The following is a 16,305-nucleotide window of genomic DNA, read 5'->3' as shown; positions in this document are numbered from 1 at the left end:
CAACAACACACAACTCTTTCCCCCAGAAAACTGTTTAGTCAATTGAAGAAAAATATTTTCCTTCTTTTAGCAACTCCAAGGCCAGCATGTTTCAAAAGTGGGTGTATCTCTGGAAAGCATAATGTTCCCAGGGAAACAGAAAACAAGAAGTTTGTAAAAGGGAATAGTTTTGTAATGTGCTCTTGACAGAAAATGTTTTGGTTTGCCAAGCTATATATTAAAAGCAGTGCTCCTGATGACAGCTTGGTGTTGTTGCCCCATCCCTGCAAGTTTTTAAGGCCAGGCTGGCTGGGCTGGGGCTCTGAAGAACCAGGTCTAGTGTGAGATGTCCCTGCCCATGGCAGGGTGTTGGAACTAGATGATCTTTGAGGTCCCTTCCAAGCTTGACAATTCTGTGATTTAGTATTGTGAAAAGATGGGACCTTAGAATCAGGTCCCAGTCTGGATTCATATGAACAAAACTCAAGTACCACTAACTTTAAAGCTAGATGCCTTGCTTTATATAAGGACTAGTGAATTAAGTAAATGCTTATTTCAGTACTAGGACACTGAGACACTGGGGTAATATCTGATGTGTCGCTCACCACGTAATGTATCAGAGAGAAGGCCTCTAAGCTTTCTAATTTCCAGTGCAGTCACCTTTCTAGGCTTCTACCCTGTTTCCCCCTCTATGCTAGAAGATAGTTTTTGTAGTGGTGGTGGACCCTAAATGTACAAGGACAGAAATACAGGTGAATTCCTCCTGCTGCAGCTGTAGAGAAGGGATGCAGCAGGTCTGGGACCAAACCCATGCCTCCACACCTTTCCCCATGTTTTTATATTCAAGCTGGCAATACCAATGAAGCTATACTATGCTCTTTGTGTCCATGGTTGCTCATCTCACTCCCTGCCTTGTTCCAGCAGAAGCATTTGTGCAGTTGTGAAGTGGAATGGAGCAGGAGACTGACCCACACCGAACCAGACTGCTTCTCCCTGGTGCTAACTGGATTGGTTTAGCGAGAGAGGTTTCTCAGCTCTCACAGGAGAGCTAGAGCAAGGGCAGAAATGGGGCAACCGGGCTGAATGCTGGGCTGCTTATTTTGCATCTGTGTCAGAGTAAGTTGGTTAAATTATGTGTGAAACTATGGCCTTATGCTCCATCCCAGGCAAAGATTCCCTGGAAATATTGCTTTGATTTGGTGAGGAGGACAACTTGTCCGTGGTCAGTTTTGTCTGACAGAGGAATTTTCCCTTGGTGACCCACAGTGCTTACTTCTATTAAAAGGAAAAATGAAGCAGTAAAAAAAGAACAGACTGAAAAATCCAAACAATATCATTTTTTTTTTTCAGGTTGATTTTTCTTATTTTGCCTTCCTTCTGAACGGGACAATCCTTCCTCGTGGATGATTTCTGTCTGGCAATACTGGGGACCCTTCTCATTGTTTTCAACAACAAAGAAAAGCCCGCCTAGTTGCCATGCAGATCCAAAGATTGGCCAGAGCCAAAATTACTTAAAAATTTGTCGGATGCTACTTACTCTTAGAGGCCTGTTAGGAGGAGCTTTTGTTTTCTGTCAGCTCGATTATTCCAAATTATTTCCTTTTTTTTTTTTCTTTTCTTAAATTTTCCTACCCATTTTAAGTGTATGGCAGTGGAAGTCCCCTGGTCCATTTGCTGTATTGGAAGTAAAAGAACAAACACCTTTAACCTTTACTTTGTTCCTGTTGTGGTTATTGACACAATTGTCACGAATTGCGTGTTGGGGGAGTTTTGGGGGGAAAGAGAAAAAAAAAAACACACAAAAAAGACAACAGCAGCCTCCCTGATTCTACTTCTCCATAGAAAAGCCCCAATTACCCAAAGAAAACGTTCAGCCTCAAAGGCTTAACCCTAGGGTAGCGTTTCTTTTATGCTGGTTTTTTTCAGGTTGCTGAGGTTAGCTTACCTAGAGAAGGAGCAGAACACTACACTAATACCTAACGTGGAAAGGTGAGGAGGATGAGAAAACCTATTTCGATTTTTTTTTAAATTTATTTTATATTGCTGTTGTTGATATTCATTTATTTCATTATTTATTTAGGCAGAGGACAAGCCGAGCAGCGATGAATGGTGCCGGGCCGGCTGTGTGCGGGGTGCGAGACAGGCGCCTGCTGCGGCCTCCCTGCCGCTGCCCCGCGGCTAAGGGGTGTGGGGGTCCCCTGGCACATAGCCCTGCCTGCTCCCCGGAGCTGTGGCAGCCGGCACCCTGCCTTGACCCCGGCTGGGCGGCTGAACTGCTGCTCTTGCCGGCCTCTGCTGCCGGCTCGGCGGGGGGAGGCTGTGCCGCACTTGGGAAATGCAGCAACGAGTCCTCCCTCCCTCCCTCCCTGCCCGGGGGGGTGAAGTGCGAGGCAGCGGGAGGAGCTGTGCGTGTGTGTGTGTGTGCGTGTGCGAGCAGCGCTCTGTGGCCGCCGTGTTTCCTGGTGCCTGCTCCCTGACCCCAGTGGCAGTCCCGCTCACTGCACCGCGCCCGTTCTCGCCGCCGCCCCGGACCCAGACCCGGACTCGGACCCGCACCCGGACCCAGGCCGCTGCTGGGCACCGCCGCGGGGTCGAGCGCAGGCTCTGCCCCGGCCGCGCCCCCGCAGCCCCATGGAGCGGCCCCGCTGAAGGCATCCCCGACCCGCCCGCAGCGGCAGCCGGTGGAGGGAAGGTGAGCGGCCCCAGGTCGGTGTCTGCCTGCCGGGGCGGCGGGGCCCGGCGGGGGGCAGCGGCGCACAAAGCGGCGGGTTAGAGGTGCCGTGTCATGGACGAGAGCGAGGGGGGGGCGGGCAGGAGCTCCGGCGGCGGCGGCGGGGCCAGCCTTCTGCAAACAATAATAAGGATAAAACTGGCTGCCTGCTCTCCCTGCCTCCCACGGTGTGACCGCTCCGAGCCTGCTGGGTCGGGTCGGGTCGGTGCGGCGGCGCTTTCCCGCAGCCGAGGCGGCGTTTTCGGCGGCGCTGAGCCAAGCCTGCCCTGCCCTCCTCCCCCAGGCCGTGCCCCCGCTGCCCTCCGCCGCCGCCGTCTCTCTCCTTGGCCGGGGTGGAGGCCGGGGTTGGGGGAGAGGTTGCGGCGCTGGAAGTGGGCTGGGGGCGAGAGGCTGCGTGCCGGCTCTTGGCGCGGGGTCGGGGCGGGGGGCGGCGCGGCGGGGCCGGGAGGGTAGGCCGGGGAGCATTGTGCTAGCTGGGGCCAGCGGGCGGGCGGCAACGCCGAGCAGCCGGCGGGGGACGAGAACGGGGTTGCCAGAGCGAAGGGACACGGGAGTGTGGGTGAGGGGGATTGGGGGGGGGAGGGGGGGTTGCGCCGCAAAAGTAAGAGTAACGGGGTTGTGCTTTGCCGTTCCCCGGCGGAGTTTCCTTCCCCACTTTCGCCGACTGGAGATCCCGCTTTGAAACCCTGATCCCAGAGGCCTCAAGCACTTGGAAACCTTCCGGGGGTGGGGGCGAGGTGCGGGGGACGGCGCGGTTGGCACTGCCGGAATAAAAAGCAGCGGGCATCTCCCCGGCCCCCGCCGTACTCGTCCGCAGCTCGCGGTGGAGTTTATTGCATCCCTCCCCCGAGCATCCTCCCCCCCAAACCATTTCAGTTCTATGGCAATTGAGAGGGGGCGATGTGAACTTTGCGCACCATGGCACGTATTGAATACACATTACAGCAGCACTGCCCTCGCCGTGGAGAGCCAGGGCCGGGGCGGGGGGGCCGGGCAAGGCAAGGGGGCGCGGGGCGGGGGCTGCGGCACACGCCGGGATGGGACCGCGCTGGAGCCATTGGTCTCCCAGAGCCATCAATCACGAGGCGGAGGTGGGGGGGGGGGGGGGGAGAAGGGGGGGTGTGGGCGAACTCGGCGCCCCGCGGGGCCGCGGCCGGGGCGGCCCGGGAGCCGACGGCGGGCGGAGGTGGGTAGCGGCTGGGAGCCCAGGTACCAGAGGTAGGCGGTGGGGGGCAGTCGGGGTCCGGCCTCCCCGCCCCCCCCCCCCCTCAAAGTGCCTCCGCCTTGGACTTGGTGGGTAGGCAGCAGTCCGGAGTTGCCCGCAGACTGCCGCGCGGCATCACGGGGGCTGTTGGGGCAGTCGGTAAATTCCCCCCGAGGCGCGGGGTGATGCTCTGTGGGCGGCCGCGGCTGCGGGGGATGTTGCGGAGGCAGGTGCCCGCTCTCCAAGGGGGTGTAACGCGTGTTGTTACTGTAACAGTGTCGGGATGGTGGATGTATCAACAGAAGGTGTTGACACGGGATTAACCCTTTCCGCCTCCTGCCTTTCAAAATTCTCTTTCACAAGCCGAGAGCAGCCAGAAGGCAGATTTTTGAAATTCAGATGAGGAAGGCGTAAATATTTCATTTGGGGCAAACGCGTTTTTCGCGTGCCTCTGTGTGCCTGTACGGCTTGTGTGTGTGTGTAGCTCTCCGTGAAATGTTACCTTTTGAGATTACTTACCCGTGCGCGTTTTGCGATAGTTTCTCGTCCGCTGTAAAATCAGCGGCGTGTAAGTTTGTGTCAGCCCTTTCGTGAAAAAGTCCCGGGTTTGAGCTGTAAAACTGAGCAGATGTGTACAATGGCACATCTCCTGCCTCACTGCCGGTACAGATCCACGCTGGAAAAGGTTTGTTGCTCCTAGGATAACAGCTGTATTTGGGAAAACTCAAAACGCTAAAGGAAAAACCCCAAATAATCTTCATTTAGTCTTTAAATATAGATGTTCTTTCTTAAAACCGCCACGTAAGGCGTGGAAGACATTGCACATTGTTGTGCTTGACAGGACGGATGTGAAAAATATTGCAACTTTCATTCTTTTGTACTCCTCTCCTGCATGTAATCTTCAAAGAGTGATTGCAGTTGGAGTAAGAACAGCAGTGATTCAGAGTAGCCTTTTTCTTTCTTTCTTTTTTTTTTTTTCCTTCCCTTTTTCCTGAGCCTTGGTCTCAAATACATTTATTTTTAAAGTTTTGAATTGTTCGGTTCCTTTTTGATATTTTCTTCAGAGAAGTTCCCAGTAAAGAAGGTAATAATTAGATCCTTCTGGCGGGTGAGCTGTAGTACTCTGTGGAGGACTAAATGGAAGCTGGAGAATTGAGACAGGAGCCAGCTTCAAATCTTACTTACCCCCCCCCCCCCCCCCCCCCAGTCTGCCATGTGTTGCTAAATTTCATTTTAAAAGATGCTTCGTTCAGCTTTGTCTTAAGTATAGAGATTTAGTCTTGAGATTAAAGATGGAACAATGGGAAGCAATTGCAGCTTATATGCTTACAATCTTACTGAAAGTCAACTTTAAGGTATTTAATGCAGCTATTCAAGTATCCTCTTATCGTTTGTTTTATGCCAGTTGTAATTTCTTTGTGTAACGTGGGTTGTTATAAACCTTGTTAAAAATGCTTATTATCTTTATGTATAATTCACTCTCATGGACAAATTGGATTTTTTTCCATGAGTGAACTGTAATATAAACTGAACTGAAAATGGTGTGATTTAGCTTTTCTGAAAGCCCAAGCATATTTTTGTTGTTGGCTGAACGGGTTGTTCTGTATTGTAGCTTTTAATTGCAAAAAAAACCCAACAAACCAACCCCAAACCAACAAACCACTTTAGATATGTAATGTTCACACTACTACTTAATTTATGCAGATGCTGAAATTCTTGCTGTGTAAAAGAAAAATTCAGAGTTTATTTTTTTTTTCCTAGGAGCTTTGATGGCTAGCATTCTTGTTAATGACAGTCATTTCTCTTAACAGGAAGATGTTTTCATTTGTATTTACTTTTCGGTGCAGGGCAATTATGCTGCTCTGTGTTGCACACTCTTTGTAGTTTCTATCTCAAAAGGATTACAGTACTTGGAACAGGACTGCAATTTGAAGCAGGTGTTGTGTTTTACTGTTATGCAAAATAACACTAAAATATAATTGTAAGGGAAATGAAGGAAACAGCTGCAGACTTGGTATGGTAACCGCTACATTATGAGCAGTTGTTGCATGCATCTTACGTAGCAAAGATTTGGTTTGCTAAAGCTCACCTTGCTGATTTTTACTCCTTGAAGTATTGCTTTTACACTTATGAGAGGGGGTTAGTGCAAAAATCAGACCATAAGCTTAATTATGGAGTTTTACTCTCACACTAGTGACTGAGTTTTTAAATGGGAACTTTATGGCTTAGGGTTTTTTTGGTGGTTTGTTGTTTTTCTATTTAAATCTCCAGTGGTAAAGGGAGATGAAGGATAGAACCCAATTACTGGAATGAAGGTTGCAGAATGTCTTAACCCAACTAACATATGGAAGCCTACATAGGCCTGAGGTTGTAAAATAGTAAAATAAATGGCCTATAGCAGGCCATCTGCCATTTTCAGGGCATTTTTGTTGTGCTTCATGCCAGAGTGGAAATTAGTCTTTGTATTAAAACTATATTTTGAATACAAATCAAAGATTCCAAATGTTTAACGTTACACATGGCAAACACATTTCTATCTGCGAGCTAAGAGAAGTCCAGGAATATCACAATGGGAAAATATTGCTTAGTTTGATGCTCAGGGCTCTCAAGTCACTTCTCTTCCTATCTCTTTGTCTTCCCACTAAGCACTGATTTACTTTTGTAAATTACCCACCAGATAGGATAAATCCTACTCTTACATGTGGCAACTAAAGGGGGGTGCTAGGGGAATCAACTGATGCAAAGTGTAATGATTTCGTGTAAGTCCTTGCAGCTAGGATAGCGTGCCGCAGCTGAGGAGCTACCTCATAAAAAGGGCTTTTAAAGAGTTGCTCATTTTGAAAGTATTCTTCGAACATCAGCTGATCAATCTTCAGAAAGTCCCTCTGAAAGGAAGGCAGCTGAGGTATCCTCAGTTTATTGATTGAAGAAATTGAAGCTCAGATTCTGTGCAGGGAAATTAACAGAGATCAGATTTGGGAAGTTTCTGGCTGTCTGGTTTCGCTCATTCTAGAATGCTTCAAGTTTTAATGCAGGATTTATTTAAGAGCACTTTGAAGAAGTGAAAGATATGGAAGTATAGAGAGGGAAGAGCATACTTCTTTCATTTTATGCAGAAATATTTATGCACAAAATCACACTTAAACCTGTCAGATAAATCATTACTGTCTGGTGATGAATGCAAACCACTTCCATTGCTAGTGCACTATAACATGGGTGCTTTGTTACTGCTGTCTAGATACTGGCCTTTCTCTGGGCAGAGGAATACTTAATTCAGAGGTAGCTGGGCATACCTTTTGCTGTGCAATTGTAAAATGTCCTGCTTTGCATCAGCATCTTGTAAGTCTCCGAGATACAACTTATTTTGTAAAGCTAAAACAGGGCCTTGAAAACAATTGTGTGGATTTGTGGAAAGCCATTTGTCCTTCAGGAAACTGGGTCCACTTGTTAATTTTCGTGGTTGCAATTAGCACAAGATGTTATTTGAAATGAAGAATAGTGAATGTGGAATATTTAACTGGAGCTTTCAACACTGCTTTTTTATTTCCTATTTTTTTTTTTTCTTGTTCTTGCATTTTTTTTTCTGATGATAAAGCTTTATTTTAAACAGTCATCTTTTGGATGTATTTAATGATGATGTAGCTAGATTAAATAATTGAGAAAAAAAAATGTAAATAGTAATGCTTAGACAGTTGAGTGGTGGGTATGTCAAACCCACAAAAACATAGAAAAAGATCTTTGAATGGACATCAGTAACATGTAATATGTGTGCATATGTTTACATCTCCTTTGAGTTTATAGCAGCACGTGCTGTCTTTCTCTCCTGGCACAGGTCTGTGAAGTTGATGAGGAGCTGCTGGGTGTTGGGAGCTGCCTGGAACACGATGCCCTACCCTGCTCCTGGCCTTGGGAAGTTGTGAGCTGCTCATGTCCATAAGGAGGAAGGATGGCTCATGGAATTCCTTCACAAGGCAAAGTTACCATAACGGTGGATGAATACAGCTCCAACCCTACACAGGCTTTTACACACTACAACATCAACCAGAGCAGGTTCCAACCTCCACACGTGCATATGTGAGTATTGCTGCCAGTGCCTCTGTGTGTGTCTGCTCCTGTGCTGAAAGGGAGAACGGCTGTTGAAGTAGCGGGTTGGAAACTGGAGGGATTGGTCAGTCACTAGCTAACAGGCAGAACAGTTATCAAATTTCTGATACGGTGCGTTTGAGAAACGCTGCTCCATCACCGGCTGGAGATGACTTTTCCTGCCTGAGCAGTGAGACTTGTCCCAGCTAATAGGGCGAGTTTTCTGAAACTTGTCAATTCACTGACCTCACTTTAACTTGCCTGAGGGACCCATTGCTTTAAAATTTAAGCTCCCTTCCCCCAGCCTTTACACTGAGCTGTGAAATAGGCCTAATTGGGACTAATTGTGCCCCCTGATCACTGAATCCTTTGTCCTCCTGGTTGCGAGTGGAACGTGTGCCGCATGCGGCTTTCCACTCGAAACTGCTGCACAAAGGAGTCGGGGGCTGCCCAGGAGTTTTCTCCCAAAAAATACAAATACCACTAAAACCACATCCCTGGCCTGAACTCTAGCCAGCAAAAGCATGGGCAGCTAGACGGTATCTTCTCTCACCTTGTTATTCCTGGGTATTGTTCTGCTGCACAGCACCTAGGCGCAATGGTTAACGTTAAGAGCTAAGTACCAAATTTAAGTCTGAATTTCCTTCCTATTGTTTAGTTAGGTTTGATCTTTATCAGTTATTTCTGTGGTTCTTTTTCTTCTAACATTAATAGACTGAAAAGCATGTGGAAACTAAAACAAAGACTGCAGCTCTTGACCTCCTGCATGCCATTGTTAGTCAGGATTTTGAGCGATGTCACACTATTGAGTTTGATAAGGATTTTGCATAATAAGGGAGGCAAAGTTGTATGGTACTTCATTGCATTTTTGTTATGTAGAAGCCTGCCGGAAGAGTCACAATGTAGGAGTTCAGCACCTTCTAATAGGATTTCTTGTGGTTACAATCGTCCTAAAGGAAGGATGCTGTAGAGTGTCTGTCCTGTGTGTGGCTTTTCGAGGTGTTCTAAGAACAATTTTTACTGTATGATTATTTTGGATAAGGAGATACCATGCCAAATATTTTATCATCTTGAAACCATGCTCCCACTCAGAGGTTTCACTTACTTTCTGAAGATGTTATAAAATGTTTGCATTTGAATGCTTTATACAAGTCATGTTTACTTTTAGTTAGTTTTAATTAACTGCATCTGCTTAGTTCCCTGCTTTAAAGGGCAGCTGCAAAATAATAACAATTGTAATGTGCTTGTCTTTGCTTCCTAATGATTGGGAGAGGCAATTCTTGCTCTTTTAGAGCAGCACTGCCAAGTGCTGTAAGGTGGTTGAGTTTTGGTTTGGTTTTGGTTTTAAAAAAAACAAACCAAAACAACAAAACCAACCTTGTAAGCCTATTTAGATCCTTGAGATGCTCTGTAGGAGGTCAGTGGTGCCAGCAGTACCAGTGAGGAGTGGGATGCAGCCTGGGGAATGGATAGATATACGTGGGAGGGGCTGGCAGCCCAAGGCAGGTATGTTAGGCTGCACAGAAGGCTTTGTTCTCTGAAACCACAGCCTCAAAGTAGAGTAGATAGAGGAAATGTCTACTATCATAAGCAAATAATAGGAAAAAAAGTAAAAATGACTAAACTTAGAAAATAATTTAATTCATCAAGTATATTGGTCATTTGCTTAAGGTGCTCTCTCTTTTTCTGTGAGACTTACTTCTTCCTTTTTTTAAACTGCAGTTTTACAACAGCTATGTGAATGGGTCTTTAGACCACTTTAACAGGAATTACTAAGGCTTGGTTTTATGGAACCTTCCCATGTCACTGCATTTTTCCCTCAGTCTGGTGGAAAGGAGCTGAGAAGAAAATGTGATGAATCTAAATGGAAAATGATTTAATTAGGTTGTAAGCAGTTTGGGTACCATATCACTTACTTTCACAGGACAAAAGAGGAGGGAATGAAATAAACTTTGTGTATCTGTTGTGGAAAATGCCTATTTTTACAGGCCCAGCTGAAAAGGGTGAGGGAGTTTTATGGAGACAAACTAGCTGGGGCTGCAGGTGGAGCCTTTTAAATGCATTTTTTGCTTTTCCTCTAGTCTCACCAAAATGGCTTGGTGGCTTGTTTTTGGGATACTTGGAGTACACAGCAAAACTCTGATGTGGTTTAAATTGAGCAGTAGGGGAGTAAGAAAGCTAGAGGTTTCTATGCCAGAGCAAAAGTCTTCTAAATGAGATTATGCATACTTGCAGATACATTGAACAATCTGTAACTATAAAATTTTACTGCCTTTGCTGCACTGGAGTAATTCCCAATGTGAATATTCTTATTTTAAAACAAAGAGTACAAACAATACTTTATATTAGTAGAACTATACATGTGTAGTTGAATAAAGCATTTAAATGTATGATTGTGTGGAAATGTGTATGTATAATAATAATAATATAAAAGTACAGCTCTATAATCATAGAAGAAAAAATTTAAACTGTGGTGAAGCTTTAAATTGTTAAAACCCAGAGATCTTATTGGACTAATAACCTTGAGAAATAGTGTGGATCTAACCTGTATTTAATGGGGTTTATAAACTCCAATTGAGATTAGTGGGAAATGATGCATCTGATTTGCAATATTCTCAACTTTAGTTTCATATAAGGTGTGTGATATTTGTGTGCAATATTGGTGTCTCTGCCCATGGTGGGGATGTTGGAGTAGATGGTCTCTCAAGGTCCCTTTCAACCTCAGCTGTTCTATGATTCTGTGATATTTAGGAGGAGAGGACTAAAGCTGGTGCTAGTAGAATAGGCACTCATTTGACATTTACAGAGCAGTGGAGTTCGTAGATGTAATGACATTGGTTGAGAGAATGTAGATTCAGTCTTGAGCTAGTTGCTGTACCTAGCATAATTGTCAAGCTATTTAAGTTGATACTGATGGCATAAAAGATCACAGTTTTGGTGGATGTTGTTGCTTGGTCCACTAGTATTGCTTCATACAAAAGCATACATAGCTCATGACCAATGAAGTTCCTTTTCATTACTTATTTTTCTAAACAAATTGAATAACCCCCCTGTATTTCCTGAAACATTCAAGTTCCATTTAAGCTCTAGTTGTGAAAATCTGAGTATGTTGAATGAGTGTAGTTAAAACTCAAGCCTCACTTTTGGACAGAGGAATTGTTACCATGGTCATGGGTCAGAGCCAGTCAGGTTACCTTTGTATGATTTTCCCTTGGTGGATGCATGGGTGGCTAGTGAAATGCAGCCGCTTACAAGCCGGTGCATTAAGCAAAACAAACCTGGTTTTCTTAAGCCTACAGCGGCAGCCCTTCAGCAGCTGCCCTGAAGCAGCTGAGCTCTCCCTGCAGCGGTCTGGGGATTCCAGCAGGAACGCTAGGAGGATGATGACAGCTGTAGGTGAGAATCTTTACAGCTGTCCCTAAATAAATAGTCCCCCTGTCAAAAAGAGGTCCATTAACTGATTGCTTTTCCTGGTTCTTCTGCAATGGAAGATGAGTTGCAAAGATGCTAATTTTAAATGTCATGAAGAAAACAGTTTTATTGGAGTGTGTGTGTGCGTCTGTGAGTTTAATAAATGAAAGATTTCTACTGGTTTTAATGATTGTAAGTTACTGATTTTGCAAAACAGAGCACAATAGAAGTTCTAAATTTAAATTGTGCATATAAAGTGAATAAAAAAAGATCAGGAAGACTTACTTGTATTTAAAGCATTTTGAGGTGCTTGAGTGGAGCATGCCAAAAATAAAACGTTTGTCCAGTGGTGACACATGGCTTGAGGATTGCAGTTTTGTAACTAAAACTCAAGATGTAGGTCCCTTGTATTATGTTTGTACAGAGTAGTCATATTATGTTAAATTTGTTAAGTTTCTGACCTCTCTTTTTGTCATTGGGGAAAAATAAATAATACCAACATATCTTTAAAAAAAATGTTCTGACATTGCTGCAAAGCTGATGATGTCAAAGTGCTAATGTTGTTATTATTACAAACATAGGACAGCCTTAAAATATTTTTGTGTCACTGTTGTGCTGCTGGTTACTGTGTTTCCAGATTGCCCTGTCCTAAGATGGAAGCCAGGTCTGGTTTAAATTGGTGATAAAAAACCTTTTCCCTCCAGCGCTGGTGGGAACAGGCTGCCAGAGCAGTCTCCATACCTCTCAGAATCAATCAGTCAGTCCCTCAGTGTGAGGTATCGGCCCTGTCCAATTACCACTGGTTATCTGAGTGTAAAAAGCTGTGTCTGGAGGTTACTTGCCAGGCTGGAAGGGGGAAAGTTCTTGATACGCAGACTTAAGTGCTGAACCTGCCACTCACCAGCTGCTTGTTCCCTACGCGTGTGCCACATGCTTTGCCACCTCCCTAGCAGTGCTGGTAGAGCCTTTTGTGAGGCTGCAGTATAGGTCATATCACTGAAATGATCTAGGTTAAAAATGTCTCTTTAGTCGTGGTTGCTGGTTGGTTTCTTTGGTCTTTTTTTTTTTTTTTTCCACTGAGCTGCTTTCAGTGATCTCTTTCTTGGTGCAGCCTTACTATTAGTGGGTGTGGAGGGTTGGTCAGTATAGGTGAGAGGGCAGTGAGCTTACAGACCAGCCAGTGGACAAGGGTCAGAAGACATTTCTTCATCTTATTCTTCATTGATAGAATGGTGCTGTTAAAATATAGAGTCAGTCTGACCCCTGTGGTAAATCCTGAGAGAGAGAAAGAAAAAAACCCTTTTGTTTGTATGAATATGTATGTTAATGTTCTTTATTCTGTATTAATCATGTAAAGAAGCCTTCATGTAACAAGTACTTTGATTGTAAGGCCCCTTTTTAGTGGCTGAGTGTTGTCAATGGATGTTTTCAATACATGAGCTGATTCTGTGTTACAGTATTGCCTGTTAGTGGTCAGTCATAGTTATAGTTGACTTAGTCTCATGTCTTTCTACAATATACAGTGTGCTCTTATTCTGTGGGAGTTGTGTGATGGGATCTGACCAGGAGTGCTTTCTGCAGCAGTGATCCTTGCCACAGTACCATGTGCTGGAGGGAGACTGCTCACCAAGGGAGCTCTTTGTTGTGAAAGAGGCAAAAAATGGCTGATATACTTCACAATCAGGATGTTGTCACTGGAAGCTTGTAAAATTATTATTATTTTAATATATCTATATCATGGAAGCAGCAGATTCTGCTTTTGTGCAATGTTTGAAGTGTGAGAGAGCATCCTGGGTTAACACAGCCCTCTCTCACAAGCCCCTCTCCCTCCCCCCACAGAAAAGTAACACACACAAAAACCCCTCTGGGTTGAGGTAGAGTTGAAGATAAAGATCTGTCCTGCTGCACAGTAACTTCTGGTTCCTTCTGTTTGTTGCCCATGCTGCATGCATTGGTATAGATGCACTTGAGTTGTGCTATCGATTTCACCCCTGATGTGGGCATGCCACCCCTAGGGCTCATCTCTAGTGGTTTTATCCCCTTTCCCCATTGAACCTAGTTTAAAGTCCTATCAATAACATCCTTGAATCAGTACCAGGTGCTTAGAGCAGAAAATTGCAAGTCTGTATTTCAAACAATCATCTTTAGGTACCTGGAGTTTGAGTCAATTTATTTATCTCACAAAGAGTTGACCATAAAGCTTGGTCTTGACCTCCATAAACCTGGAAATTTCTCCTGAACATCAGCTGGATGCGTTCTGCAGGATCTGCTGTGTGAAGCTTGGCTGAAACAAAATGCTGGTGGATGAGCACTAGTGCTGCATGCTGCTGCTGAAACTTTCAGGGTGGAGACAGAGAGGATGGCTAGAGAGTAAATCAAGCCATAATCCCCAAATAGTTGTCCTCTTGATAATGCTGATGAGCAAGTCCATGTTGCTTCTTTTTCATGTCTTATAGATCAGAATACTGTCAACAGAGTTCACTGGTGTACTCTGCTAACAGGGAAATGCTTGCCCCTGATTTTATGTTCCTAATTGTATAATGGATGTGTTTTCTAAATTCAAATCACTATGTTTAGAGACAGAAAAATGCCAAGTCTCTCCTCTTGCTATGAAAAAAATCATTTAAATGATTGCGCTGAGTGGTGTCTTGTAAGATCTGTATTTGTCGCAGATTTCCTATTTCCAGACCCTCTCCTCCTTGCATGCTGCTTGACGTTAGGGCTACAGAGATTCCACTGGATGTTGGCAAGAAAAAAAGGAGAAAAAAAAAAGTACTTTAGGCTTCCTCACAGCAGAGTCCCCCACTTACTGTACTGGGCATTAACTTATATCCAGCACATTAGACTTAAAAGCACACAGCCATTAAGTGTAGCACTCCCCTCCCAGGAGAGCAGCAGATGGAGAGAGAATGGGGGAGGGAAGGAGAATGGAGTATGATGGAGGGAGTTTATCTGATGTATTTGTAAGCCAGGAAACTTGCTATTTACCACGTTTACAATTTCTCTGGTATAAGGAATTGAGTGTAGTGGCTGGGAGCATCAGGGTCAGCACATTACTCCTAAATGTTTAGCTATTGTATCAGTTTATGGGAAGGAAAAGGTGCCAGTCCAGTCTATCTTCCCTCAAGCTCCTGTTAGAGAGCACAAAGAAAAAAGTCATTACTTTTTAATTACTCTAGGCTTCCTTGTTTCTTAAAGCACCATTCACTTTTGGCCAGCACTGACCAAAGGGTCATTTTCTGTCCTGTGATTAGTGTAGTAGTACTTTGGGGGAAAGTAGGTATACAGAATTAAAATTCTGTGTGGTCCAGCATATTCAATAAAGAGGAGCCTTGCCCTGTATTATTAAATGCAGTGATTAGTAACACTTACTGCTTCCAGTGGGACAGGACCAGTCACTTAGAGATACCAGATGATGTGACATCCTCATTTTTAAGCTATGATTCTTTCAGGGACTTCTTTCCTCTGGTTGTTAACAATGTACACATAAGGTTATGATAATTAACAGGTATTAGAGAAGAGAGTTTTTTCATCTTTATGATTTATTTTGTAAATGTCGAGTCGGCCAGGCATTCATTTTTCCTCGTGGTGGAAAGAAGTGAATAAATTAAGTCAAGACATAATTATGCATATGAAAAAACTACATGTAGAACTCAGGTGTAAACTTTGAAATGGCTTGGAAGTTTTAAAAATAAATTGATTTAATGTGGATTATCTCTCTCTCGACATGAGCTTGATTTCCCCTCTTCTTTTATATGTTAAACGGTGATGTTTGCAGCTTTGAATTGAAGGCATGCTTAAGAACAAATCTTATTCTTCTATTATTGTTATTCTGTGCCTTGAAAGCTTCTATTTTGGACACCCACTTTGGGTTATGACTCATTGGAAGTTCTTAGATCTTTTGGAGGGTGTTTAGATTGTTTGCATGAAGTTCTTAAGACAGTTTTTCTGCTAGAAGTGTTGTCAGTATAACGAGGCTGCACAGATCAAATGCTGTCATATGAGTTTCAGACACCCTCTGAAAATTAAAATGAAGATGATAAGCCTCTAGGGTAGTAAATATATTTATATAAGGGTTTGGGGTTTTGTTTTTTTTTTCACTGTGACCTTTGGTGATGTTCTGCTCTGCTACTTTGTATTGCTGCTTTGTGAGTGTGCTGCTGTGTTAATGGAAGGATCACACACACTGTTGCTTTTAGAATCTGATACATCTTGGCAACAAAATGAAGACCCTTAACTCTTGGATTTTTTTAATCATTTGTTGTTAGTTATCTACTACCATAAATTTAATGCCTCGAAGAAAACAGGTTGTTTTTAAAATGTATGTAAGTAGGGGCTTCATTTTCTCTGAACCAGAGGAATCCCTGGTGTTGGTTTCAAGGAATTCGACTGATCTGTGTTTAGGAGGATTTTGGTTTGTTTTCAGGCTCATTCATTTTAGATACCATTAATATAGAGCATATTTTCCTGAAGGGAATCTTTGCATTCACCCTAGATTGTTAAGAGGAGTATTTTGGATCACCTAGCTTCCTTGATAGTCTGTTCATATAATCTTGGAATACTGTGACATACAAGAGTCACTATTTTCAGTCAGTAGAATAAAATAGAATAGTATCATTCAGGGATAGAATAGAATAGGTAGAGTAGAATAGAATAGAATAGACCAGGTTGGAAGAGACCTTCAAGATATTTCTCTTAGAATATTTTGAAGACATGTCTGATAGAATGAGAAAAACCTTTTCTGAATAATTTCATTCAGCACAGATTTAAAAGGTCTAAACTGAAACACATAGAGCCAGAAAGTTGATAAGAGAGGTTTGGGGGGCTTTTTGGGTTTGGTTTTTTTGTTAATTGGTTCAAATTAAATGGAAGTCTATAGAAGACTTGGTACAAGAAG

General features: G+C 43.9%; 1 protein-coding gene across 3 annotated transcripts in view; it reads left to right on the top strand.

Annotated features, from left to right (window-relative positions):
- Positions 1–2,417: 2,417 nt before the first annotated feature.
- Positions 2,418–16,305, top strand: part of MPPED2 (metallophosphoesterase domain containing 2) — a 98,882-nt gene continuing 84,994 nt past the window's right edge. The window contains exons 1-2 of one of the 3 annotated variants that reach the window (XM_068147842.1): positions 2,418–2,671; positions 7,747–7,988. In XM_068147842.1, the coding sequence (XP_068003943.1) occupies positions 7,861–7,988 (128 nt within the window). In that variant the 5' untranslated portion in view covers positions 2,418–2,671; positions 7,747–7,860. Of the gene's footprint in view, positions 2,686–3,877; positions 3,897–7,746; positions 7,989–16,305 lie in introns of those variants that run through there. The other 2 variants (XM_068147843.1, XM_068147844.1) reach the window with 2 other exon arrangements.

Source organism: Melanerpes formicivorus, unplaced genomic scaffold (assembly GCF_026170545.1).
Source record: "Melanerpes formicivorus ecotype bairdi unplaced genomic scaffold, bMelFor1.0.p_v2 SCAF_16, whole genome shotgun sequence".
In the NCBI taxonomy this organism is placed as follows: Eukaryota; Metazoa; Chordata; class Aves; order Piciformes; family Picidae; genus Melanerpes; species Melanerpes formicivorus.
This window is presented reverse-complemented; position numbering and strand designations above follow the sequence as displayed.